Source organism: Lemur catta, chromosome 5, assembly GCF_020740605.2.
Source record: "Lemur catta isolate mLemCat1 chromosome 5, mLemCat1.pri, whole genome shotgun sequence".
Classification (NCBI taxonomy): Eukaryota; Metazoa; Chordata; class Mammalia; order Primates; family Lemuridae; genus Lemur; species Lemur catta.
The window spans coordinates 34135754-34162209 of NC_059132.1; the positions used below are offsets into that span (position 1 = coordinate 34135754).

The 26456-nt window shown below is 43.3% G+C and overlaps 1 protein-coding gene across 1 annotated transcript; it reads right to left on the minus strand.

The window, feature by feature from the left end:
• Nucleotides 1-10410: 10410 nt before the first annotated feature.
• LOC123638113 (akirin-1-like) lies at nt 10411-11276 on the minus strand. Its single transcript, XM_045551476.1, has one exon. It carries the CDS (start codon nt 11208-11210, stop codon nt 10629-10631), a length of 582 nt encoding a protein of 193 aa, XP_045407432.1. The 5' UTR covers nt 11211-11276; the 3' UTR covers nt 10411-10628.
• Nucleotides 11277-26456: the final 15180 nt, after the last annotated feature.

Here is a 26456-nt window from a genome sequence, read left to right on the forward strand (position 1 = left end):
CACCTGTATGTGTTTGTGTATCCACCAGCACAATAAAGATACTGAACAATTCCAACTCCACAAGGAGTCTTGTGTTACTCTTTTATAATTACACCCACCTCCCTCCCAACCCATCATATCTACAACCCTTCCCTTTGGAAACCACTAATCTACCCTTCACTTATAAAGTTTTGTCATTTCAAAAATGTTATATAAATGGAATAATGCAATATATCAGTGGTCCCCAACCTTTTTGACACCAGGGACCTGTTTTGTGGAAGACAGTTTTTCCATGGATGGTGGGGAGAGGGGGTATCTCCGCCTGGGCTCCAACTCAGGTGACCTATGTTCTTCCCTTTCCCCTTTGAAAATACTGTATGTAGCATCTTGGTTGATGTCAGCCTTTAAAGACAGCAAATCTCAGCCCTTCTGTTTACCAGCTTCCTGGGGTTGTTGCAAAGTAAGTGAGCAAAGGCTTGTAAAGCATTTCTTTTCTCTAGTACATACTAAATGGTTAATAATTATCAGGTATTTATAAGCCACTTTTATTCCCAACATCAGCACTAAGGTCCCTTTAAGGATGGGCCTTTTTATTTTTTTTTATTTTTGGTTATTTATTATTTACTTTAATTTTTTTCCTTTTTTATTTCAGCATATTATGGGGGTACAAAAGTTTAGGTTATGTATATTGCCCTTGCCACCCCACCCCCCTGAGTCAGAGCTTCAAGTGTGTCCATTCCCCAGACAGTGCACATTGCACTCATTATGTAGGTATACACCCATCTCCTCCCCCCCAACATCTGCCCGACACCCAAATGGTGTTATTCCCAAATGTGCACTTAGGAGATGATCAGGGAAACCAATTTGATGGTGAGTACATGTGGTGCTTATTTTTCCATTCTTGGGATACTTCACTTAGTAGAATGGGTTCCAACTCTATCCAGGAGAACATAAGAGATTCTATATCACCGTTATTTCTTATAGCTGAGTCATACTCCATGGTATACATATACCACATTTTATTAATCCACTCATGTATTGATGGGCACTTGGGTTGTTTCCACATCTTTGCGATTATGAATTATGCTGCTCTAAACATTCGGGTACAGATGTCTTTTTTATAGAATGACTTTTGTTCTTTTGGCTAAATGACCAATAATGGTATTGCTGGATCTAATGGTAGGTCTACTTGAATCTGTTTAAGGTATCTCCATATTGCTTTCCACAGGGCTTGCACTAGTTTGCAGTCTCACCAGCAGTGTATGAGTGTTCCTGTCTCTCTGCATCCACGCCAACATTTATTTTTACGAGACTTTTTGATAAAGGCCATTCTTGCCGGAGTTAAGTGATATCTCATTGTGGTTTTGATTTGCATTTCCCTGATGATTAGAGATGCTGAGCATTTTCCCATATGTTTGTTGGCCACTCTTCTATCTTCTTTTGAAAAATTTCTATTCATGTCCTTTGCCCACTTTTTGATAGGGTTGTTTGGTTTTTTTCTTGCTGATTTTCCTGAGTTCTGAATAGATTCTAGTTATCAGTCCTTTATTGGATGTGTAGCATGGGAAAATTTATTCCCATTCTGTAGGTTGTCTGTTTGCTCTCGTGACTGTTTCTTTGGCTGTGCAGAAGCTTTTTAATTTAGTCAGATCCCATTTATATATGTTTGCTGTTGCTGTGATTGCCTTTGGGGTCTTCTTCATAAATTCTTTGCCTAGGCCAATGTCTATAAGAGTCTTTCCCACATTTTCTTCTAGAATTCTAATAGGTTCACACCTAAGGTTTAAGTCTGTTATCCACAGTGATTTGATTTTTGTGGGGGTGAAAGGTGTGGGTCCTGTTTCAGTCTTCTACATGTGGCTATCCAGTTTTCCCAGCACCATTTATTGAATAAGGATTCTTTTCCTCAGAGTATGTTTTTGTCTGATTCGTCAAAGATTAGATGGCTATATGAGGATGGTTTTATATCTGGATTTTCTGTTCTGTTCCACTGGTCTGTGGCCCTGCACTTGTGCCAATACCATGCAGTTTTAATAACCACAGCCTTGTAGTATAGTTTGAAGTCTGGTAATTAATACTTCCCATTTTGTTCTTATTGCTTAAAATTGCTTTTGCTAAATGAGGTCTTCTCTGGTTCCATACAAAGCATAAAATTATTTTTTCTATATCTGTGAAAAATGATGTTGGCAATTTAATAGGGATTGCATTGAATCTGTAGGTCACTTTGGGTAGTATAGACATTTTACCAATGTTGATTCTTCTGATCCACATGCATAGTATGGTTTTCCACCTGCTTACGTGCTCTGCGATTTCCTTCCTCAGTGTTTCATAGTTCTCCCTGTAGAGGTCTTTTACCTCCTTAGTTAAATGTATTCCTAGGTACTTTATTTTCTTTGTTGCTATTGTGAAGGGTATTGAGTCCTTAATTTGGTTCTCTGTTTGACTGCCATCGGCATATATGAATGCCTCTGATTTGTGTGTATTGATTTTGTATCCTGAGACTTTACTGAATTCATTTATCAATTCCAGGAGTCTCTTGGTTGAATCCTTGGGGTTTTCTAGATATAATATCATATCATGAGCAAAGAGTGAGAGTTTGATCTTCTGTCCCCATCTGGACACCCTTGATTCTGCTCTCTTGCCTGATTGGTCTCGCAAGGACTTCCAGCACTATGTTGAACAGCAGTGGGGACAGTGGGCAACCTTGTCTGGTTCCAGTTCTAGGTGGGAAGGCTTTCAATTTTGCCCCATTCAGTATGATGTTGGCTGTGGGATTGTCATATATGGAATGTATCATTTTTAAGTAGGCCCCATCTATGCCTATTGATCGCCCACCCCCTATAATCTCGACTGACCCATCTACAACCCACCTACTTGCTAGAACAAGAAAGGTGAGCCCCAAACACCAAACAGTATCTGAACAATGCCTGAGATGATGACGTGTGTGTGCGTGCACACATGAACACACACACATGCAAACACACACATGCAAAACACACACATGTACACACACATTTGTTTTCCTGCTCCTGACTTTCTCTTTACTAAACAAAATTGAATGCCAACCTCCATTCCCACCTAGGGCCAGACTTGGTGTTCCTATGTTCTCCCTAATACTCGAACAAATGTGCTAGAGGAAAGGAAAGAACTGGACAAACATGCTCTTAAGAAATAGTTGATTTGATTCACCATCACTTTGTTCTAACTAATGGAATTCCCACATGGCACAGTAGATTGGACCCATTAAATATTTTGCTCACATTTGATGTGACTTCCCACACTGAGATCCCTGGCTACAGATAGAACCATAGTGTTAGAAATTAAGAAACAAGACTCAGATTGAAATTATCTTGCCTCCTAAATCTAAGTTGTTTTTTCCTTGTTTCTGTCTAAAACACTCTTTTGAAGATTATCGCAAAAGGAAGTCAACCTGCTTTTCAAACATGGACCAGCAAAGTTGTTCTCACAATGGATTCTCCACCCAAGGCCTTGAAAGTAATGATAAAAATTTAGTTTGGGTAATATCAAATACCCAAGATATATTTCTTGGCCAAGGACAATTGAAAGTTGGTTGGGTATTTAGATTTCTGGATTGTTCTAAACAATGATCTACAATCCAAGGTGTTCTTAAAGATCTTAGAGCAGTTATAAAAGAAGAATCCTTCTTCCAGCATGTCTGTTCCCACAAACCACATTAATTAAGCACCTCCTGGGTATGTACTTAACACAGAGCAGGTTCCTTTGGGTTTCATGGGAATAGAGGCCACCTTCTTCATTATCATCCAGAGTGGACTACTGGAGGGCTTCTAGATTTTAAGCTTCATATACTTGGGTTCCAATTCCCATTCTGCCATGTATCAGCCATGCCTTTGGCAAGCTGTTTAACCTCCCCAAAATTCAGTTTCCTCTTCTGTAAGATGAGGGTAATAATACTCTCCTCAAAGGGTTGTTACAAGAATGAGGTCAGCAAACCTATATAAAGCACCTGGCATGATGCCTACCTCGTTAATTGTCAATTCCCTTCCCTGCTTACTTTCCTATCTAGGAAGAAGCAACTGTCCAGGAAAAATAACACCCATTCCTGGGAGGTCTGGAGTGATAACTGCTTCTACAGCTTGGTGTGCTGCCAAAAGGGAGACAAAGGGCCAAAGGACAACTTTCGAGGTGACTGCTGTTTAGACTTGGTGTCTCCTGGGGACTGCTGGCAGAGGCACTGGCCACTTGCCTGCTGCCAAGGGCAGGCTGTGGAGAAGCTGGTTTATTAAGGGCGGTTTGTGCGCTGTGCGTGCACACACAGAGGCCTCACAGCTCTCCCTGGCCTCAGTGGGGTTGCTTCACATAGGGAATGTGGGATTGAGGGGCTTCCCCAGATGGTTGAGGAGCACATGACAAGCCACATAAAACCAAATCCGAGTCAATAAGGAGAGAGGTTCCTGCCTTGGCCATCTAACACTCAGGTGCCACTTACAAATAAGGGCGAATTGGGCTAAAAGTGCAGACCCAGGGGGTGCTGGTTAAGTATAATCAATTAAGTTCAGGGTTTTCTCACCTCAACTTTCCCACCCGGTACCCCACAAGAACCAAAGTGGATGAAAAGAATGTGGAGTAGGTATCAGAGGGTGAGAGATTCCAAAAGATATTTGGAAGCAGAAAAAGGAAGGGAGAAGGTACAATTTGGCTATCCTACCAGAGAAGAGAATGCTACAAACTAAATGCTTCCACTCTTCTAAATGAGGAGTGAGTTAATTCATCCTGCAAAACCCTGAGAAGACCCAAGACTTGAAGGAATCTGAGAATGGGGCTGAGGGCAGGGGTCTTGGCCACTTCCTTATCCCCAGGATGCTGGTAGCCAGACAGATGCGTCTCACTCATGCCCACGTAGCAGACAAGAAGATCCTTCTTTTGAGAAATTGTAGAGCTCCAGAGAAGACACCACCAGATACCAGTTTGTGATTCTCCAAAAAGAGACCAGTTAAAAAGCTGCCTAATTACCCTACAGTAAATCCCAACAATTGAAAAGACCCAACCATAGGGAGGGAGCTTGCTGTTGTTAGGTTGGGACAAGGAGGAAGGGGAACAGATGCTTTGTCTAGGGGGTTTCCACTGACAAATCGATGGCACTAGAAGATGCTGTGTCTACCATAGGAAGAGCAAATTGACCAGGAGGGCTTCTAAAAAAGGAACAGATGACATGTCAAGGCGGCTTCCAAGGACTGAACAGATGTTTGGTCTATGACAGGGGATATCCAAGGACTGACCAACCAGAAAGAGGTAGAAAGGCTACAAAGTGCAGATATGACCAAGGCTACAAAAGAGGATCTTTGGAAAACGTGTACAAGTAAGGTGACAGTATCCTCAAGTGACCTACCCTCATTCATATAGTAAAAAGCACACCCACCAGCACCATGACAGTGTACAAATTCCATGGCAACCCTGGGAAATTGCCTTACAAGGTTAAAAATGGAGAAGTTTCCCAGTTCTGGGAATTCTCCACCTCTTTCCAAGAAAAGCCACGAATATTCCACCCCCTGCTTAACATAAAATTAGGGAATCAGCATAAAAGGGAAAATCTTGTTAAACTCAGGGCACCTGACTCAGGGGGGTTAACCCATTCCTTCTCCAGAGTGCACTATGTTTTAGTAAACTTTGGCACTTTGCTTTCTTGCATCTGCTTGGTCTGTTCATTTGCTCCATAGACTCGGTACCAGTAACCATTCTTCAGTGCTGGGAACCAGGGAACACGGATCTGACTTCTGGTCCCCATGCCCGACACAGTTAGCTCTTAATGCTCTTAAATATGAATGAACAGACAATGATTGTCATGTATTTAAGAAAGCTTTCAAGATGATAAGAGTCAAAAACAAAGAGGAACCCGGGGGAAAAATCTATACAATGTAGGAAAGAGAAGAAACTTTTAGAGAAAAATGATAATTAATATCTACAGAGATAAGAGAAAATATTGCAGACAAGAAACAATAATAGGATGCTACCCAAATAAAAGGAAAATAGAACTATTAAAAATGAAAAATATATTAGACAAAATAAAAAAGATTCACACAAAGGGTAGAGATAAGGTTGAAAAAATCTAATATAAAGTAAAACAAAAAGACAAAGACATGGAAGGTGTTACAAAAGATCTTTAAAAATGAGAGAACAATCCAGCATAGCCAACATCTGACTGAGAATAATTCCAGATACAGCGAAGTGAAAATGGAAGGGAAGAAATTATCAGAGGAATGACACAGTGACATTTCTCAGAATTAGACATGAGTTCCCAGATGACGAGGCTCCTCAGAGTGACCAGCATAATGAGAAACAGGACACATAGCAAGGGAAGTCATCATAAAATTTCAGAACACCAGAGCAAAAGAAAATACACTAAAAAGTTTTCAGAGAGGGTGAAAAAGGTTCATTTCACATACAAAGAACTGGAATCAGAGAGCATCACAGTTCCCAATTATAACACAAACACCCAAAGACAACAAAGCAATGCCTTAATTGTTTTGAGAAAAATATTTCTCAACCTGGAGCTCTATGCCTAGCAAAAATTTCAAACAGGTGGAAAGGTGGAATAAAGACATTTTAAGACATGCAAGGTTTCAAAATATGTATTCCTTTTCTCAGGAAGCAATAGAGATATGCTACGCCCAGGGCTCAACTTGACTTCTTTCCTGAGCTGGATTCTCTGTTTCTTGGGTCCCGTGTTGAAATAATATGAACTTCAAATGTTGATGATGGAGCCAAAAGGGTACTGTGTATCCACTGGGAGGATGGACGGAGGGGAAATGGAAACGGTGGTCTAAGAAAACCGAATCTATCTACCAGGACAGATCAATGGGTAGCATCTAAACTTAAGAAAGAAAAAACAGCACTGTATGCATGTATTATTTTGATTAAAAATGTTAATTAAAAAGAAAACAACCAAAAACTGAACCATGACTCACTACAAAATGTCTACTGGTCACCTGGAAAATATCACTGGCCACCAATCCACTTCAACGCATGGCAGAAAGAGCCCTTCAAACACCTTCTCTTTGAGATCTGAACTCAATATGTTTTTCTTCTTCAAGGCTTCACAAAATATATATACCTTAGCTCCAAGAACCTGCCAGAGTCCTCCATCCAAACTGTGGTTGAAAACCTCATGTTTCTCAAGCTAGTGAAAATAAGGGTCAAACTGAAAAAGATCTCAGCATGTCTGTTCCAAAATCCCCGTGGATGCCTTGACCAGCGAGATGGTAGGAAAGGGAGAAGAAGGCACATTTGCAGCTACAGGTGGTAGATGAGAACTGTGCTTACCCCTTCTCTCTCTAACGGGGACTAAAAGGGACATGAGGTCACTTTCTTTTTTAAAGGCATAAGCCCACAGGGAAAATGAGAGCAGATACAACAACAGTGATATTTTGTAACCTTGAAGAGCAAAGAGATGAGTACTAACTGACTCAGGAGACTCAAGAAAAAAAAAAATCCTTGAAAGACTCACTAATTGGTAACAGCACATTCCTCTGGAAGAGGAAAGGCTGAAAACAGGAGGATTTGTTGAAAATCTGATTAAGAATCGGATCTCAAGATTCACTGCCCTGTTCCACAGCTAGACATTCCCTTATGCCAACAAGACTGCAGGTTTAGTTTTTGGGGGGATAAAGTAGAACATCTCTGGAAGGAGACAGGATATGCAGCCCCCTTCCCCTTTGCCTCCCAGAATGTTGGCAGATGAACATTTAGCTTCCAGGAAAGAGACTGGAAGATTCTTTTCTGAGTAATTTAGACCAGTCCAGAGAAAAACCCAAATATATTAATATCAGAGATTCTGCCCCAAAACAACTGAACTAGATAGCAATGAAGCCCACAATCAACAAGCACCACCCCCATCACTTTCTCCCCACCCATGTACAAAGTTTACAAAACTCACATGGTGCGCATGGGTGTCTTAGTGCCCTTCTCTGAAATATGAGCAGTCAGTTAAGGAACTCCAGACATCTGAGAAAAGTCTCTACCAAAAAGATGGAAATGAGACAGAGAGAAGTGGGAGAGGAGAGAAATTAAGAGGAAAGAGAGATTTTGCAGGGAGCTGGAAACCAAAAACCTATCACTGTCCACACCTCACCACCACATCACTAGGGCTCTTGTATAATAACAGGGAATTATAGCTAAAAGAACAGACCCCACTTAAGGAGTCTCAGAAAACTCAAAGACAATGGGAGAAACAAAAACAAGGACACTAGAGGAAATTTTAGCCACAATAAATACAACCTAACTCCTAAAGAATTAGGCCTTAGAATTAGACTCTATCTCAGTTCCTTTTACCTGACAACATCATATGTGGCTTTCAGAAAAATTATAGACCATGTTAATAGGCAAAAATCACAGCCTGAAGTGACAGAGTAAGTATCAGAACCAGACTCAAATATGGCAGAGATTTCAGGATTATCAGACAGGGAATTTAAAATAATTATAATTAATACACTAATGGCTCTAATGGAAAAAGTGAACAACATATAAGAATAGATGGGTCACGTAAGCAGAGAGATGAAAGCATAAGAAAGAATCAAAAGAAAATACTAGGAATAAAAGATGCTACAACAGAAATGAAGAATGTCTTTGACGGACTCATCAGAAGAGTGGACATGGCCAAGGAAAGAATCAGTGAGCTCACATATGTCTGTCAATAGAAACTGCCAAAACCGAAATGCAAAGAGAAAAAAATGAAAAAGAACAGAATATACAAGAATGTGGGGCAATTACAAAAGTTATAACATATATATTAATGGGCATACCAGAAAAAGAAGAAAGAAAGAAAAGAAAGAAAGAAAGAAAGAAAGAAAGAAAGAAAGAAAGAAAGAAAGAAAGAAAGAAAGAAAGAAAGAGAGAAAGCGAGCGAGAGGAAGGAAGGAAAGAAAGAGGGAAGGAAGGAAGGCAGGCAGACAGACAGGAAGGAAGGAAAAAAGGAAGGAAGATTTGAAGTAAGAATGGCTGAGAATTTTTCAAAATTAATAACAGATACCAAACCACAGATCTGGGAAGCTCAGAGAAAAGCAAGCAGGATAAATACCAGAAATCTAAACCTAGGCATATCACACTTAAACTGCAGAAAATCAAAGACAAAGAGAAAGTCTTTCTTTTCTTTTTTTTTTTAGCTTAAGTATTTTATTTGTTTGCAACTAAGCTTGTTAACACTATATAATGAAAATGTACAAAGAATAATGTTGCAGTTTTTGGTTAGATTTAAGTCAAAGACATTCATTAATAAGGAATTTTCAAATGTGAATATTCCAGAAATTTCTCTAAGCTATCTGATCAGAACAACTGTCTCTGAATATTACCTTACTTTGGAAGGTACTGGCGTACATTTGAATTACACTCAGAATTTTTCAAAATAAGCCGTAATTAAAAAAACTATTCTATATTCAAACTAAAACAATATTAATAGAACTTTCCTTTCCAGAAACAATAATAAAGGAAACAAGGCATTTTGTAAAATGTGGTCCTGAACAAGTCACAGTAAAAAATAAATGTATACTTAACTTCCATCTCCTCAAAACAGAGGCTACTTTCTGTTCCTCAGCCTTGGAAAAAAGGTGAAGAACAGCCTATAAGCAACTTCGGGCAGGGGGTTGCCAAAACAAAGCCCAAGCAGTTGAACATGGACACCTCAAAAGAATTTGGGGGAACCTGACCAAAGGATCCAAATTCTATTTTTAATAACTGATACAAAGGTGAAGTGGCTCCTCCCAAGTAGCAGTGCTGCCAGGGCCTGGCCCAGCCCTAGGCCCATGCTCATCTATGTTACGCTCCCGAGCAAACCCGGATGCTCCTTCTGCAGGGGAGACCTTCTCCCTTTAGAGGTTCAGTGTCCAGGGAGCTCTTTGATTGTGTAAATGAGGTGAGCACTGACTCCATGTGGGTATTTTAAGGCTTGGAGTCAAAGTATTTTTCCAACACAGCTAGGTAGAGTCCATGTGTCAATGGCCCGTCTCCAGTTTGTTCTAACTTCTCGCTGCACATTTGTAGATCTAGGACCGCAGACCTTCGCTATATCACCATAATCACATCTAATGTCCATCCTAACTTATGATTCATATTCTGTGCCTGGAAACAGTCCCTGTATTTAACAATAATACCTACACATAAAACAATCCACTGTTACAACTTATATGGTCACAAAACATTAATGATCTTCTGTAGACCAAGCAAATGTTTTAAACCATAATTGTCGTGCATCAAATTCACAGCCAGAATCCCCAAGACCAAAAAAAATTTGCACAATACAAATAATAACTTAAAATACACATACACACATATACACACATTCTCACCCACACTTCTTACAGAACTGTGCTTGGGGCAACTCCATTTGTTGAGTGCCACTAAAGGCATATTTTGCTAAACTGCTGCTCCAGGTATTTTTGTTTGGAAAATCTATCACAGTAGGGCACAGCTATTTATTGGATGAGCAGAAAAGAAAGATATGCTTGTGGCAACCAGAAAGTTTTAAGGTCTTTCAAGTTGTATAAAATGGACCTGCAGAAACGTTTAAGTGTTCTCAGGATGAAAAATTGGAGCTGAAATGTGGTATCAAACCAGTTGCAAAAAGTGTACAGCAGCCATCTCTTGAGGTCAAACCTGGTACCCAGTTATGCAACAAAGCTTCAGGACACATAGCTTGTTGGCCTTGTCCCATACCGTCGCATAATCTGATCATGTGTGAATTTCACAAAAGATTCATATTGTTCTGCTAGTTTGGTATTGAGGATTTGCTCATACTCCTCCCGAATCTTATCTTCATAGTCTTTTAAGAGACGCTCACATATTATTCCAACTTGTCGGAGGGTAAAGGTGGGCTGGTCCTTCTTCATCCAGGAGGTACCTGGAGAACTAGGTGCTGTGAGTGCTGAGGAGTGAGGTTGACTTTCCGAAGCACAAGCTTCACTCTGATTGAGAACAACTTCTAAATGTCTCCACCTCTGATAACGACTATATTCTTGTTTAATGTTCTGAAAAATTTGCTCCGGAGTTGGAAGGCGCCGCTCGCTGCCGGGCGGGGCGGGCTGCGGCATAGTCGGCTGTGGGGTCTGTGTCTGAAGCGGCGGTGGTGGCGGCTCGGCGCCCGGGGGCCTGAGGCCCGGAGTGGGGCCGGGGAGAGGGGCGCAGCGCCGCCGCTTCGGGGAACCGGGGCTCAGCAGCGCCGCCTCGAACTCCACGGGCCTCTTCAGCGTCGCCCCGCACGCCATGCCGCTGAGGGGCCAAGGACCGGGAGCCGACGGGGCGGTAACTGCGGCCCAACCTCCGGCTCCCCAGCGGGGAATCACACGAGAAAGTCTTAAACGAAGCAAATGAGCATAAAAATGCCTCATCTACAGTGGACCAAGGATAAGAATTGCGCTGGGCTTCTCTTCAGAAGCCATGCAAGCAAGAAGGGAGTGGAATGAAATATGTAAAGCCCTGAATGAAAAAAACAAAAAGCATCAATTTAGAATCCTGTAATCAGCAAAATTATTCTTCAAAAGTGAAGTAGAAGTAGACTTTCTCAAACAGCGATTGAGTGAATTTGTTACCAGAAGACCTACCTCGCAAGAAATGTCAAAAGAAGTTCATCAGAAAAGAAGGAAAATGACATGTCAGAAACTCAGATCTACAAAACTAAAGGAAGAGCATTAGAGAAGAAACAAGGGAAGATAAAATAAAATCATTTTTCTTATTCTTAATTGATCTAACAGATAACAGTTTGTTCAAAATAATAATTTGCATTAATAGTTTGTGATTGTAGCTTACGGATAAGTGAAATGCATAAGAGCAGTGTGGTAAGGATCGGGAGGGAGGGCTGGGAATTCTCTGTCCCAGACGCCTGCACTGCTCATGAACAGCACAGTGTTATTCGAAAGTGGACTTGGATTAGCTGTATATGTATATTACAAACTGTAGGGCAGCCACAAACATTTTTTTAAAGAAGTAAAATTGATACAGGAAGACAAGAAGGAAAAGGAAATCATGTAAAATGCTCAATTAAAACCAGGGAAGACAAAAAGAATGGAAAAGAAAGAAAAGGAAACAAAGAAGGGCAACAAATAGAAAAGAGTTACAAATATGATAGACATTAGTCCAACTATAGCAGTAATCACTTTAAATATGAGTGATTTAAATATACTAATTAAAAAACAGAGACTGTGAGAATGGATTAAGAAAACAAAACCCAACTATATGTTGTCTACAAAAACAAAACAAAACAAAAACTAGCGTATTTACCATCCGTGAGAAAAAGGAAATGGGAAGAATTTCCATATTCTTAGAAATTAAGACTATGATAAAAGAAATTAAAAATTCAATCTATGTATTATAATACAGGTTGAGGAAATCTTCCACAGAGTACAGCAAAAAAGAAAATAAAACCCACAAAAACAGAAATAGAAAAAACATCCAGGAGATAGTGAAAGATCAAAGGATTTCCCAGGCCATAATTCCAGAAGAAATGGATGCAAGATACACAACCTCAATCCTTCCCTAAGCATTTGTTTGGCACTTATTTTGTACCCAATACCATGACAAGCACCAATATCTGGCTCAAAACCTGCATCAAAGTTCTAATGAGCGTGTAAGGTGTACAGCATAAATGTTCATGATTTGGAAAATCTGGCTGAGGTTTCCTCCTACAACCCCTCATTGTCTGATATAACCCAGGGCCCCTCTGGCCTGGTCCCTGCCTGCAAACCCAGGCCTGAAAGTTGTCCAGAGCACGGAGATCGTAAACGGTATCCGAGTCACTCGGCGCAGTACGCTGGCTAACGCGGGCTTCTGTGCCAATGTTGGTGCCTTCTCGTCAGTGCATGTTCTGATTCCTCTGGTAAACAAGGCCTTTTGGCCAAAAGCACATGCAGGGCATTGGCCGCAAGTGCTACAGCAGCAGAGGAGTGAAGAAAATTGAAGCTCAGCCTTGAGGTGCATACCTACCGAGCACCCACCTTACTCTGCGCACAGTACACGTCCCTGGGGGTATCAGATTAACAAAATGCAGACATATTTACCCACAAGGAGACTCCTCACGATGCTGTTTATGACAGCAAAAGAAAAACTGGAAAAACCCAAATATCTGAACATAAGAAAAGGTTCTTTAAATCACAGTAAAGCGTATGAAGGAAGGGCCGACACACAGGCTTGAATAACAGCAGAGACGGATTGACATGCGTAGACAGATGTTGATCGCTGAGCAGGGAAAAAGACTGCAAAATTGTATCCACTTTGGATTCTATTTTTGTTTTTTAGAAGAGCACATAGAGCCCGTCTAACTAACAGGTCTAAGTCAGGGTTCTCAACCCCAGCACTACTGACGTTTTGGACTGGATACTTCCGGGTCGTGGGGGTCTGCCCTGTGTGTCACAGGATGTTCGCAGCATCCCTGGGCTCTCCCCACTAGGTGCCAGTGGTCACTCCCCAGTCCTCACAAGCCAGAATGCATCCAGACTTTGTCAAATGTCCCTGGGGGTCAAAATTGTCCCCAGCTGAGACCCAGTGGTCGGAATGAAGATGTCTGGAAGGGCACACGGTATGGATTTTGGTATTTGCTGTGCAGCAAAGCTGCAATCATGGTTGTCTCTGCTTGGTGGGACAACAGGAGATTTGTCTTTTCTTCTCTCTAGGGGGAAGGTGGCTTCTGAGGTGACTTTTCAAATTTTTATTGTATAAGTGTGTGTTTACCGAGTTATTATTTTTAAAATACTGCATAGTCAGGCTGAAACAAAGAACTCGACTTGGCCAACGGAATTTGTTCATAAACCCAAAATGAAATGTACTATTTCTGTGCTTGAACTTGGAATGTCCGACTTAGATATATTTGAAAGAGAGATGATTTTTTACTTCAGAGAATACCAGCATTTTGGAGGTGGAAGGGACTTCTAGTGATCCTCTAGCCCAGGCGTAGGCAAACCCCCACGGGCCGCAAAATTAATCCATGTCCACGCGTTTCCAAGCGTGGAGGGTCAGCAGGTATTTGAGCGTGGGCTTCTGGAGACAGAGTCTGCTCCCTGGGAGCAGCATTGTCAGCGCTTGTGGCTGTGACACGCTGGCAAAGCCGTAGGCCTGGTGGTATGTGCCAGTTTCCACAGAGTAAATACCACCGTGGCCGATTTCAAAGAACCGGCATGAGGTCACCAAACACAGAGACGCCCACGGCCAGCTCGCAGACACCAGCCCGACGCACCCAGAGTGGGAAGCTGTGCGAGCAAGTCACTGTCCTGGGGCCGTGGCGTCCTCGTGTGGCTCGGGGCTCCACTGCCTATTTCTCTGTGCTCGTGGGGCCATTCAACCCTATTGGGGGTTTTGTTTGCTTTGTTTGACAAAACGTGAGATGGCGCCTCATACGTTTCTCTGCAACTTGCTGTTCTTGCTTGAGGTTCACGGCCATGTCTCTGGGTCAATGCAGGGACAGATCACATCCTCTGTACCAGTGCACGACTACCCACTGGAGGGAGTGCCTTGATTTGTTTAACCAGATCCTGCCCAGGAACATTCAGGTGGCTCCCTCCTTTTCTGTCTCCACGTTCAGTGCTGAAATATACGTCTTCATACTCATATTTTTAAATCTGGGGGATAGATTTTCAAGAGTGAGATTCCTGGACCAAAAGGTGTTGGTGAACCTATAATAAATATTTCTAAAATTCCTTGCAAAATGACTGTGGTGATTAACACTCCCCATGTTACTGTATGAGAACGACTATCTTTCTTCACATCAGAAATGGATATACCACCCTTTTTGAGCATTGTAAATCTATTTTTTCATTTTCTGTGGAAATGGGGTCTTGCTATGTTGCCCAGGCTGGTCCCAAACTCCTGACCTCAAGCCATTCTTCCACCTTGGCCTTCCAAAGTGCTGGGATTACTGGCATGAGCCACTGTGCCTGGCCTTGAGTCTTAATTCTCTTTGAATCTTTTAAAAAATTTGGTGTGATTAATATGGCCCAGTTTTTGTTTCCTTTCAGATATACAATACCACTTATTTCTCACTGAAATAAAATGCCACTATTTTAAATATTAAATTTCCAGGAGAACTTGGGTACGTGTCTAAATACTCTCTCCTATCAGTCTGTTGTGCTGTTTTTTGTTTCTGTGGTGATGCTGCACCGTTTTGGTTATGGTAGATTTAGAGTAAGTTTATATATCTTTCCCTTTTCAAGAATACATTGCATTTTTGGACACTTGTTCTTCCATAAGAACTTTAAAATAATTTTTTCCTTTTCAAAAAATATTGAGATCCTGACATTGAATTTAATGTATGTGTTAATTTGGCAAGAATTAACATTTTTGTGCTTTTCATCTTCGTATCCAGGAATCTAAAATTTTTCTTGGCTTATTATCCATAAGATGGTGTAGCTTTATTCACATAGGCGCTGTATCTGCTGTGTTATCTCTGCAGCTAGGTATTTTATAATTTGTCTTTGAAGTAAATGATTTCATTCTCATTGTTTTCTTTTTCATTGTACTTCTAAATGGTTAGTGCTAATGCAGAGAAAAGCCATTGCTTTTGTCAGCACCTTTAAAGAAAGGCATCACTGGGGACAGTTGTTTCCAAAACCTTAGCTCAGGTCAGTGTGAGCAGTGCTGGGTGTTAAGTGTGCCCAGTCGGCGAGGGGAGTGGAGACCAGGCCGTGGGCAGCCTCCTCCAGCAGCCCCTTTGCAGGGTCCCAGCAGGGCCTGCTTGGGAGGCAGCATGATCAAGGGGATGGCTGGAAAGATTAAGGAGACATGGCCACAGACATCAGACTGAGCTGCAGTCAAGTTCCTACGTGCCGGTGCCTTTGACCAAGTTCCTCGCCTCGCTAAGCCTCTGTTCTCTCGTCTATAAACCAGGGATCATAAACCTTGACTCACAGAGCTTCACACATGACAGTTACCCAATAAAGTTCCCTTTCTTTTTCACCTCCTTTAATCAGACTAAATCCAGTCATTCACTAATACCCATATCTGCCCTTCCGCAATTTGCCATCCCTGTAAATCACAGATTCCTCAGGGCATATTCCGAGGCCCCTGTGTTGGCAGGGAAGATGCCTTCCCTCTGTGCCTGCCGGTGACATCAGTGTGGAATTGGAGTCATTCATATTGCTCTGTGTCTCACTCACCAGCCACAGGTCTGCCCTCAGAGACTGAGGGGGTACAGAGCTGGGTCCTAGGACAATCAGTGCCCACAGTGGGCTCCTAGCAACAGCAATTGTCTCCTGATTAGTCCCTCTTGTTTGCAGGCCCCTGATAGACACACGTGAGATGACATCACTGCTGGGTCACACTGCTGTTCTTGTCAGCCCACATTCCCTGAAATGACTTCTCACATTGCCACTGTGGGACTCAGAGATGTCAACTATGGCTTCAGGAGGGTGGATTGGCTCCCTGCCTGCTGGAAGAGGCTGGAAGGACTTTGGAGTCTCAACCATTTTGGCTGCTACTCCTGCAATTTTTTCTCTATTCCTCTATTCATTCATTCATTCATTCACTCATGGGCTCACTGATTCAGTCTTTCATTTGCTAGTCATTTGGAACACCATCTAGTACTCCAAGTCCTGGAAGGGACACAAAGGGATTGTATTAGTCAGAGTCCTCCAGAGAAACGAACTAACAGGAGAGATGGATAGACAGATAAGAGGAGAATTTTTATGGGAATTGGCTCATGAGGCTATGGAGACCAACAAGTCCCACCATCTGCTGTCCGCAAACTGGAGAGCCAAGAAAGCTGCTGGTGTGATCTAGTCTGAGTCTGAAGGCTTGAGAACCAGCAGCACCCATGTCCTAGGGCAGGAGAAGATGGGTGTCCCACCCAGTTCAAACAGGGAGAGCAAATTCACCCTTCCTCTGCGTGTTTTTCTATTTGAGTACCCAAAGGATTGGGTAATACTCACCCATGTTACTCAGTCCTTTGGTTCAAATGCTAATCTCTTCCAGAGAGCCTCACAGACACACTCAGAAATAATGACTTCCCAGCTCTCTGGGCATCCCTTAGCTCGGTCAAGTTGACAGATAAAATTAATCATCACAGGGACAGAACCTTGGATGGCTCATCAAATACGTATTTGTCAGCCAGGCAAGTGGCTGTCAATATCCTCCAGGGAAGTCCAATATCACCGAGACAAGCGCTGCTGTAGAGCCAGCAGGACGGGACCCAACCTCTCATGCCACAGGTGAAGGACAGGCTGAGGATCAGCGGAGCCCAGGGAAGAGGGGGTGAGGCTGGGTGTTGACGGAGGCAGAATGGCCACGGTTGTGGGAGTCAGAGCCCAGCCCTCGGTCTGTGTTGCCGGTTGTGTGACCTCGGGCAGGTCCTTTTACTCCCAGAGCCCCTGTTTCGTGGTCTACACAGTGAGGTTAGGACAGGCTGTCTCTTGAGGCTGTGTGAAAAGGGCCTGTCCTGGGAATGCGTTGGGGGTGGCTTGTGGCCGCCATGTGCTTCCCCACAGCACACGTGTGAGTGTGAATAAGTGTGGCTACCTCTCGCTCTTCTCTGCTGAGGGGGATCTGCTGGGGTTCCTTTACCTTCCTCCCCAGGGGACATGTTTTCTTCCCCTGTGATACTCACGGCTGGTAGGACCCTCTCTGTATTTTTAGGTGCAGGGGATCCACTTGTTCCTGGCACTGTGGATCCTCTCTCTGGTTTCACCTGCTGATGGGGATTTTTCTTAATTTTTATGTCCATATCATGATTTTGCTTAGATTTTGGGAGGGTGTGAAAGTCTGAATACCATTCCCCACTAAGAGGCACCAGAGCTCCTTGGAGTAATGTCTGACTGTCTGAGTCCAGGTCTGGGCAGGACATGGACAAGATGAGGCCGAGATCTCTTGTCACAGCTGATGTAAGAAGTGAACAAAAACTTCTAGGAGGAGAGAGGTGCCAACCTAAGACGTCTTTCCACTGTCCAAGGATGAGATAATTTTAGCATCAGAAAGAATAATGGCTGCAATGGATTGAAATACAGCAAATACATAAAAGCTATGAGTTTATGACACTACTAGTTCCTTTTGGAGGTTACTAAGGTACCAATTCATTATGCTGAAAATTGATAAATAAAAAGAAAGAATACAATATTTATCTTGCCTTGCCTCTAAAGACCATATTTCAGGAGAAGCAAATAGTTGATGAAGGAAAGTTGTTTTTAGAGGAATGGAAGAATCAGAGCTGACAAGTGCAGGAGGAATGATAAAATTGAAGAAAAATGACCTTGAGTAATACTAAATAAAACACTATCTCGGCAACGACCATTAATGTCTGCTAAAAGTATCAAGGGCTAGATTGATGCGGCAACTTACACTTGATGGGTCAGGCTGACACTTCCTTAACCCATTGAACAATCTTAACATCACCAAGGGGGGGACGCCCAGATACGATGCATCCCCTGACACAGTAGGAAGTACATACATAACATCACCGGGCAGGTAATCTTGCCAGCAATACCTAGAATTTAATCAAGCTTCTAGAACTAAGTTTCCAGGATGTGGGAGAGGGGAACTTGTAATCAACATTAGTCAATCAGCCAGAACGATAATGTGAGAAATTCTATAAGAAAAAATGACCCAGTTTCTTCAAGAAATGAATGACAGGCAGGTGTCAGGTGAAGAGAATCTTTAGAGATTAAAAGCAAATTAAGAGATATATCCAAAAATACAGTGTTGGATCCTTTATTTGGAGCCTGATTACAACAAACTGATTATTCAATGATATTTTTAAGATAATTGGGGAAAAATAAACATAGACTGGGTATTAAATGCTATTAAATAAATAGTTTATTTTGTTGAATGTGATTGTAGCTGTTTTTTTTTTCTTTAAGTCCTTAAGTAACAGAAATTCATACAGAAAACAGAGGAGGCCGGGCCGTCTGGCTGGACGCTGGCTGGTGTGCTGGCCCTCCTTTGGCACTCTTCGGGCTCGTAGTGGCATCAGCGCCAGTTGGGAAGGTGATGAATTTGACCATCTTCCTCTGCTTCTCCTCCTTCATGCCCCTCTCCACACCCTCTCATGCCACTGCCTGTGGATGTCCAGACTCGATCTACTTCTTCCCATCTCTCAGCCACTGTTCACATGCAGAGCACCTGCTCACTGGGCTCTGCACACCCACAGTTGCTCCCCTTCTAATTCATTTTGCAGCTGGCACTAATATGGCCCTTTAAACTTTGGCTGTATGACAAAAAAACTCTCAAATTCCATGGCTCACCCCATAGAATTCTATTTGTGTCTTCTGTCACTGTCCAGTGTGGGTGGTCATGGTTGGCCGGAGACTTCCTTCCATGAGATAATTCAGGAGACTAGATGCCTTTCACCTTGTGGCTCCACCTTCTCCTAGGGTCTTAAAATCCTCTGCGTCCTGTGGTGGAAAGGGCAGAAAGTGCCAGGAAGGCACACCTGATTGAGAACAGCTCACACATCCTTTCTGCCTGCACTTCATGGGTGAGGACCAGTCAGGTGGCTGACACTGGAAGCAGAGCAGGCTGGGAAATGTAGTCCCACCTGGGCAGCTGTCTCCCCAGAAACAGTGCCACACAAGCAACTCCACTTGTGGAGGCTGGTTGCAGGAGGTAATGCATGCAGAGAGCTTAGAAGCATGCCTGGCACCTAAGTGATGTGTGCCCTGAGGGTGCAAAAGCAGTAGAGGAGAAGCCTGCTGGAGCTGTAGCAGGAACCAAGGGAGGTGGCAGCAAACTGTTGCAGTCATCACTGGATTTTCCACAATGTCACCATGCACTTGTGCTTTAAAAAATATGTATGACAGTTTCACTTAAGAATGTCCTTGATGGCCGGGCGCGGTGGCTCACGCCTGTAATCCTAGCACTCTGGGAGGCCGAGGCGGGTGGATCGTCCAAGGTCAGGAGTTCGAGACCAGCCTGAGCAATAGTGAGACCTCATCTCTACTAAAAATAGAAAGAAATTATCTGGCCAACTAAAAATATATATAGAAAATAATTAGCCGGGCATGGTGGCACATGCCTGTAGTCCCAGCTACTCGGGAGGCTGAGGCAGTAGGATCGCTTAAGCCCAGGAGTTTGAGGTTGCTGTGAGCTAGGCTGACGCCATGGCACTCACTCTAGCCCAGGCAACAGAGTGAGGCTCTGTCTCAAAAAAAAAAAAAAAAAAAAAGAATGTCCTTGATGGTTGTTGTTTTGGTTGTTTGCTAGTTTGTTTGTTTGCAGGCTGTATAGATTAATTGAATTCCATCTCAAATCTTGCATACACAACTTTTTAATATCCCGTGTGACAAAACAGAAAGTATGAATGAAGCACTTCTGTTGCACAGTCAGGTATGATAGTTGTCTGGAAGAAAAGCACTTACACAACATTTTAAGCTGAACTAGCCACTTTTTTTATGCATAACCATTTCACTTGAAAGCACAACTGACAAACCATTGAGACTTGAATATTTGATAGACATTTTCCTGAAAGTAGATGAAATGAGCTTGTCACTTCAAGGGGGGAAAATGATAGCATTCGTTATCAATAATAAAAAGTTGATCTTTCAAGTGAAAATTAGAATTTGGGAAAATCAATATTGATGACCATGAGCTTGGCAGCTTCCCAATAATTAAATGCTCTTTTGATAAGATAGGCGGTAATGTTATCGGATAGGATCTTTTGATATTTTAAGAGAAGTGTGCTAACTGTCGGCAGCTCTGCATGACTGGGTGAACCAATGTTTTCCAAATGACTAGTGCATGATGTTACAAAGCCATGCATGGAGAAGGATCCATTCAAGAAAGAGCAAGGGATTTTATGTAACAGAGTAGAAAACAATTGAGTGATGTGGTTTCAGATTCCAGGTGAACTGCAACCCGGAATCTGAAACCATTTGTCAATTTTGAGTGTAATATCAAAAAAGAATATACACAATTATCTGGAAAAGGCTATTAAAATACTCCTTCCTTTTCCGACTACATATTTGTGGTAAGACCAGATTTTCTTCATATACTTCAACCAATGTATCTCCCCAGATCGAATGAGGAGCAGGTATGAGACTCTAGCTGTAAATATTAGCTTTACCACATCCTAGACACACGAACCTTGGGAAGTTAGTGGTTCTTTTAAGCCAGACATTAAAAAATTTTTCATAAACAAGAAACAATGTCACTTTTTCACTAAAATTGTTTTCATTTTCAAAAATGAAGTTATATTTAATAAATATATGTAATGGGTTTAAAAATGAGTTAAAGTATTTTATAAATTTACTAATTTTAATTCTAACTCAGTAAAGATGGATAAATTTAATCCACATACATAATAACAATTGAAACTCTAAATTAATAAATATAATAAATAAGAAATTAAATAATAAAACAATAATTTTTAGGAATGAGATCAAAAAGTTTAAGAACTATTGATAGGATCCCATGTGGCATTTTCCGGGCTGCCAGTGAGCTGCCTGATTGTGGTGGTTGTTGCGTGGCCTCGGCAGCAGCTTGCATTCCAGCAGCTGATGGGAACTAATCACGAGGGGACAAGCTGCGGGTCACAAGACTCATTCCACAGGCACAGCCAGTGGCCCATGCCCCGCCCATCGGCTTAGGTGTTTGCACAGGTAAATAGCAATGTCACCATGCACACAGAGCGGACGGAGTGGAAAGGAAGTGCAAGTCACAGTAATAGCTTATCAGGTGCCTACGGCAAAGCAGGCCCTTTGCCCTCACAAGGCGTTTATCTGACACTTAGTTAAGGCCGACTCAGGGCCAGGCCTTGTGCTGGCACAGAGAAGGCAGAGAGGAGCACGAGGGGTGGGGCCGCTCTGCTGGCCGTCTGCAGAGAGGCAGAAGGGCTTCGTGGCCAGCTTTGCAGGTGTTGGTGCTGGGGGCCCAGGTTCAGATCCCTGTGCTGCCACTTGCTTTCCTGTGAGCCTGAGCGGGTTGCTTAACTTCTCTGGCTTCCCTTTCTTCATCTGTAAAATGGGACAATGGTGCTTACCCTGTGGGTGGTTGTGAGGGTTAAATGAATTGACGTGCATAGTACACGCGCTTAGAACAATGCCTGGCACAGAACATGCGTGATGTGCTTGCTCTTCACCAAAACTCTTTCTCTTGCCTTTTTGTTGTTGTTGTTGTTCTGGTTGTTTGCTAGTTTGTTTGTTTGCAGGCAGGGACTGTCTGCCACCACTGAGGCTGAAAATGATTTTCCCAGCCTCCCTTCGCTCAAGTCTAGATAATGAGACGTGAAGGAAGGTCTGCTGGGACGGAAACCCCCTTTCTTTCTTGCCTTTGGCCAAAGTTTTGTAAGGACATGGTGTTGGGAGCAGGGCAAATGTGCCGTGACCATGGTAGGAGGCCAAGAGAATCTCAGAGAGGCTGACCCCGGCCCTACATTGTCAGTCTGATGAACTCACCAAGGCTGTGTGCGCCTGGCTCCTGGCTATCATGCAGTAGCTGAAGCTCAGAGGTTATATAATCTGTGCAAGGTCAGACAGCTTGAAAGTGGTGGGATGAGATTCCAACTCAGGTCTCCAAATCTGGGGAGATGAGCCAGACAAATACAAAATGCCCATTTAAATTTTCTTTCCCTTTTTTCTTATTTCAAAATATTAAGGAGGTACAAATGTTTTAAGTTACATAGATTGCTTTGGTAATGCTTGAGTCCCAGCTACAGATATGCCCAGCTTACGACAACAGAACCTTATTCTCTCACGGTCCTGGAGGCTGGAAGTTCAAAATCAAGGTGTCGGCAGGGCCGTGCTCTCTTGGAAGACTCGAGGGAAGAATCTGTCATGTGCTTTTCTCCTGCTCCTCGTGTTGCTGGCAATTCCTGGTGCTCCTTGGCTTGTAGATGCATCATTCCAATCTCTGCTGCTGCGGCCACCTGGTGACCTCCTGCATGCGTCTCTGTCCCTCTTCTCCTCATATGGACACCAGTCATGTTGCGTTGGGGCCTACCCCAATATTGCATCTTGAAGACCCTATTTCCAAATAGGGTCACTTCAGTATATTTTTTGCTGAGGTTTAAAAGGACCCCTATGCCAAGTGGCCAGCCTAGCACCTGGGCCCTGGTGGCTTTCATTGTGGAGCTTGGTGGGTGCGTTTTGGCTGTTTCATCCCTGTGTCCCCAGAAACACCTGTGCCCCACTTTGCTCTTATATTTTTTAACAAAATGCATTGATTTGTTTATTTCATTATACAAGAATGCATACTTGTAAAAGGAAATAAAACACAATATAAAAATTTATTTATACAAAATTTGTAGAAAGGGAAAACCTGTAAATATATAGGTGGCCCTCATTCATTTTCATAGCTGGATAGCTTTCCATAAGATGGCTGGACTTCTAAGGTTTAAGCACTTCCCTATCTGGGGACATTTGGATTGCTTCTAGTTTTTCACATTGCAAGAACACACCTATAGGAATCTCCTGATACAGGTACGACTCACCTGAGCTTCACCAGAAGCTTCCTTCTTGCTTGATACCCACTCCACACAGACACACACACACATACACACACACACACACACACACACCGGGCCATCAGAAGCTTCAAGGTTCCCTTGCTATTCAGTTGGAAAGACTGAATAATCAGAATCTCAATGAATGAGACGCATCTTGGCTCTTTGGAGGCTGCTCTTAGGGGTGACCTGGGACGCCCATCTGCTGGTAATATCCACAAGGCTACGGTATGTAGTTGGGCAAATGCAAAAGTGACACCATCACAGCACAGCTGACAACTTGGATGCATGTGTGATACCTTGATCACTGCCACCATGGGGCCACCATCCTGTCTCATCCTTTGTTTCATCCTCAGCTGCGAAATTCCTCAGCTTCCCAAGACATAAACACACACCACTGGCCAAGAGGCACAGCCAGATCCTGGAGAAGGTTTCTTCTCTGGGCACCCGAGGAAGCCACTCTCCAACCGGCTTAAGGGCGGGAGAGCTTATAAGCAGATTAAACCTCTGGCAGAAAGGCACAGCTTGGAAAATGTTTCCGTTCCCTGGACAATGTGTTCAGCCAGGGCCCCAGCAGCACTTAACCTTCTGGGTCAAGTGAACCTCCCGAGTTCAAAGGCAACCTGGGCTGAAAATGTGCCCACTGTGATAAAGAGGCTTGGAGTGAGGCACTGAAACTCCGTCACCGGCCTCCCCTCCCTGGCCAAAGGGCTGGCGTCTAACAACTTCCACCCTGTGGGTAATCCACTTGTTATCTAATCACGGGAAAGAAAAGATGGCATCTGGTTACAAAATCAATGTGAATTTCCGCTCAGGGTAACCATCTGCAGATGCCTCCTTCTCCATCTAGTCAACAAATATGTCCTAAAATTCTCCTGCGTGTCTGCCACGGCTAAGAGCTCTCTGGGCTGTCTCTGTCATTCATTCCTCAGCACCAGCAAGGACGTGCAGGTCAGTGCCCCACAGGTGGGCAAGGAAAGGAAGCTGGGAAAGGGCACCAGGGTCCGCTCAGCTAGTGGCAGGCAGAGCCAGGATTCGACCACGTGCCTCTCTCGTACCAAAGCCCACAGCTTTTTCTACCAGCCTTCCTCTGTTTCTTTAAGGCTCCAGTCAGATTTTTTTAAATCATCAAAAAAAAATTTTTTTAATTGAAAATATGAAAATCAAGATCCTATTATCCCATCACCCTAATACAATCTCTTTTCACTGTGGGCTACTACCTCAACTATTGTCTGTTCTGTCTCCGACACAGCACTGGTTGAATAGGTGAATGAATGGTTAGATGGGTGGACGGGTGGGTGGACGGGTGGGTGGATGGGGAGTGGACGGATGGGTGGCTGGATAGATGGATGGGTGGGAGGATGGGCTAATTAACACATTGACTGCCACACTAGAGAAAAATGTTTTTTCCCTAGGGCCAGGGAAAAAGCGATTACTAAAACAAAGCAATCTTTTCTAATTTGTTATTTATTTATTTATTTATTTTTGAGACAGAGTCTCACTCTGTTGCCCGGGCTAGAGTGCTGTGGAGTCAGCCTAGCTCACAGCAACCTCAAACTCCTGGGCTCAAGCGATCCTCCTGCCTCAGCCTCTCGAGTAGCTGGGTGTACAGGCATGTGCCACCATGCCCGGCTAATTTTTGCTATGTGTATTTTTAGTTGTCCAGATAATTTCTTTCTATTTTCTCACTCTTGCTCAGGCTGGTCTTGAACTCCTGACGTTGAGCAATCCTCCCACCTCAGCCTCCCAGAGTCCTAGGATTATGGGTGTGAGCCACCACGCCAGGCCTCTAATTTGTTGTTTTTTATTGTTTTCTGTACATGAGTTGTATGCAACACAATCCACGTTTTTAGAATTAATTGTCAATATTAATTATAACAATAAGAACATCAACAAGTAAGATTTTCACAAATCAACTGCAGGGTTTTGCCTTACGAGGCCCTGGGCTCAAAACTAGCCCGACTTACATACAACTCACATGGCAGTCAATGCGTTAATTGACTAATTTCCTCCCTTTGCATCCAGGACTTCTGCTGGTGTAACTCGCTTGTGGTTTGAGTCACTGCGTGACCCTCAGCACCCACCACCTTTCTCCTGCCACCAGAGAGATGGGAAAGCAGGGTTGAGACCACCTTCCTAGTGTTCAGGAGCACCGGCACACCCCAGGGCAGAAAGCAGAGCTGAGAACAGTGGCGTCCTGAGCTGCAGCCCTTCCAGGACTGCTTGGTGGAACAGCTGCTTCTGTTGTGGAGTGGGCAGCTGAGTCTGGATTCCTAAGAAGATCCTTAGGAACGTGGCTGTTACAAACCCTATAAAGCCACAGCTCCTGGACCAGGGAGAGAAACCTTAAGTCTTGGGACCCCAACTCTGACTCCCTCCTTTAGAGGTCCTACTTTGGGAGGATCTGTGGATCCTATAGTCAGCAGCTGAGCCAACCCTTCATTGTTTAGGACTGACTCCAACAGCAGGACAGATGGGGCTGTGGGAAGAGCACTGGTTTAGGAGTGAGGCCGACTTGAGGTTGAGTCCTAGCTTTGCCTCTGACCCTGGGCTGCTTAGCCTTGCTTGGTCTCAGTTTCTTTGTCTATAAATGAAGACTCATGATAGAACCTACAACAGGGCCATGGGGCTTCAGGGTGGGGGCCACACTACATAAACATGGGTGAGGCTCCTACACTGCAGAGCTGGGAAAAGCCTAGGTGCTCACCAGACGTTAGTCTGCCCATCTCTGCACCTCTGGCCTTCAAGGCTGACTTCAGGAATACAAAAATGGGACTATCTCTTTGCATAAATACAGTCTGAGTTTCCTATTTTCTTACTGCAATGGAAATTTGATGGGTTTGGTCTTGGTTTATATTTCACTTTCTAGATCCTGCTTGGCTAAAGCTGAGGTCTCTCAGTGGAGACAGTTGGAAAGACCTTGAGCTTCAAAATATTTAGCATATGATTCTGAATTTGCTCCCATTTCCCACAATGGTACAAACAGTTGGTTTTCTTCCCTCTCCACTGACTCGGCAAGGATGTGATCCTCTAAAATAACAGCCCCAGCCCAGGAAAAGGGAGTATTTCACACTCTCCATCTGCAATGTGTCATGAAGAGCGA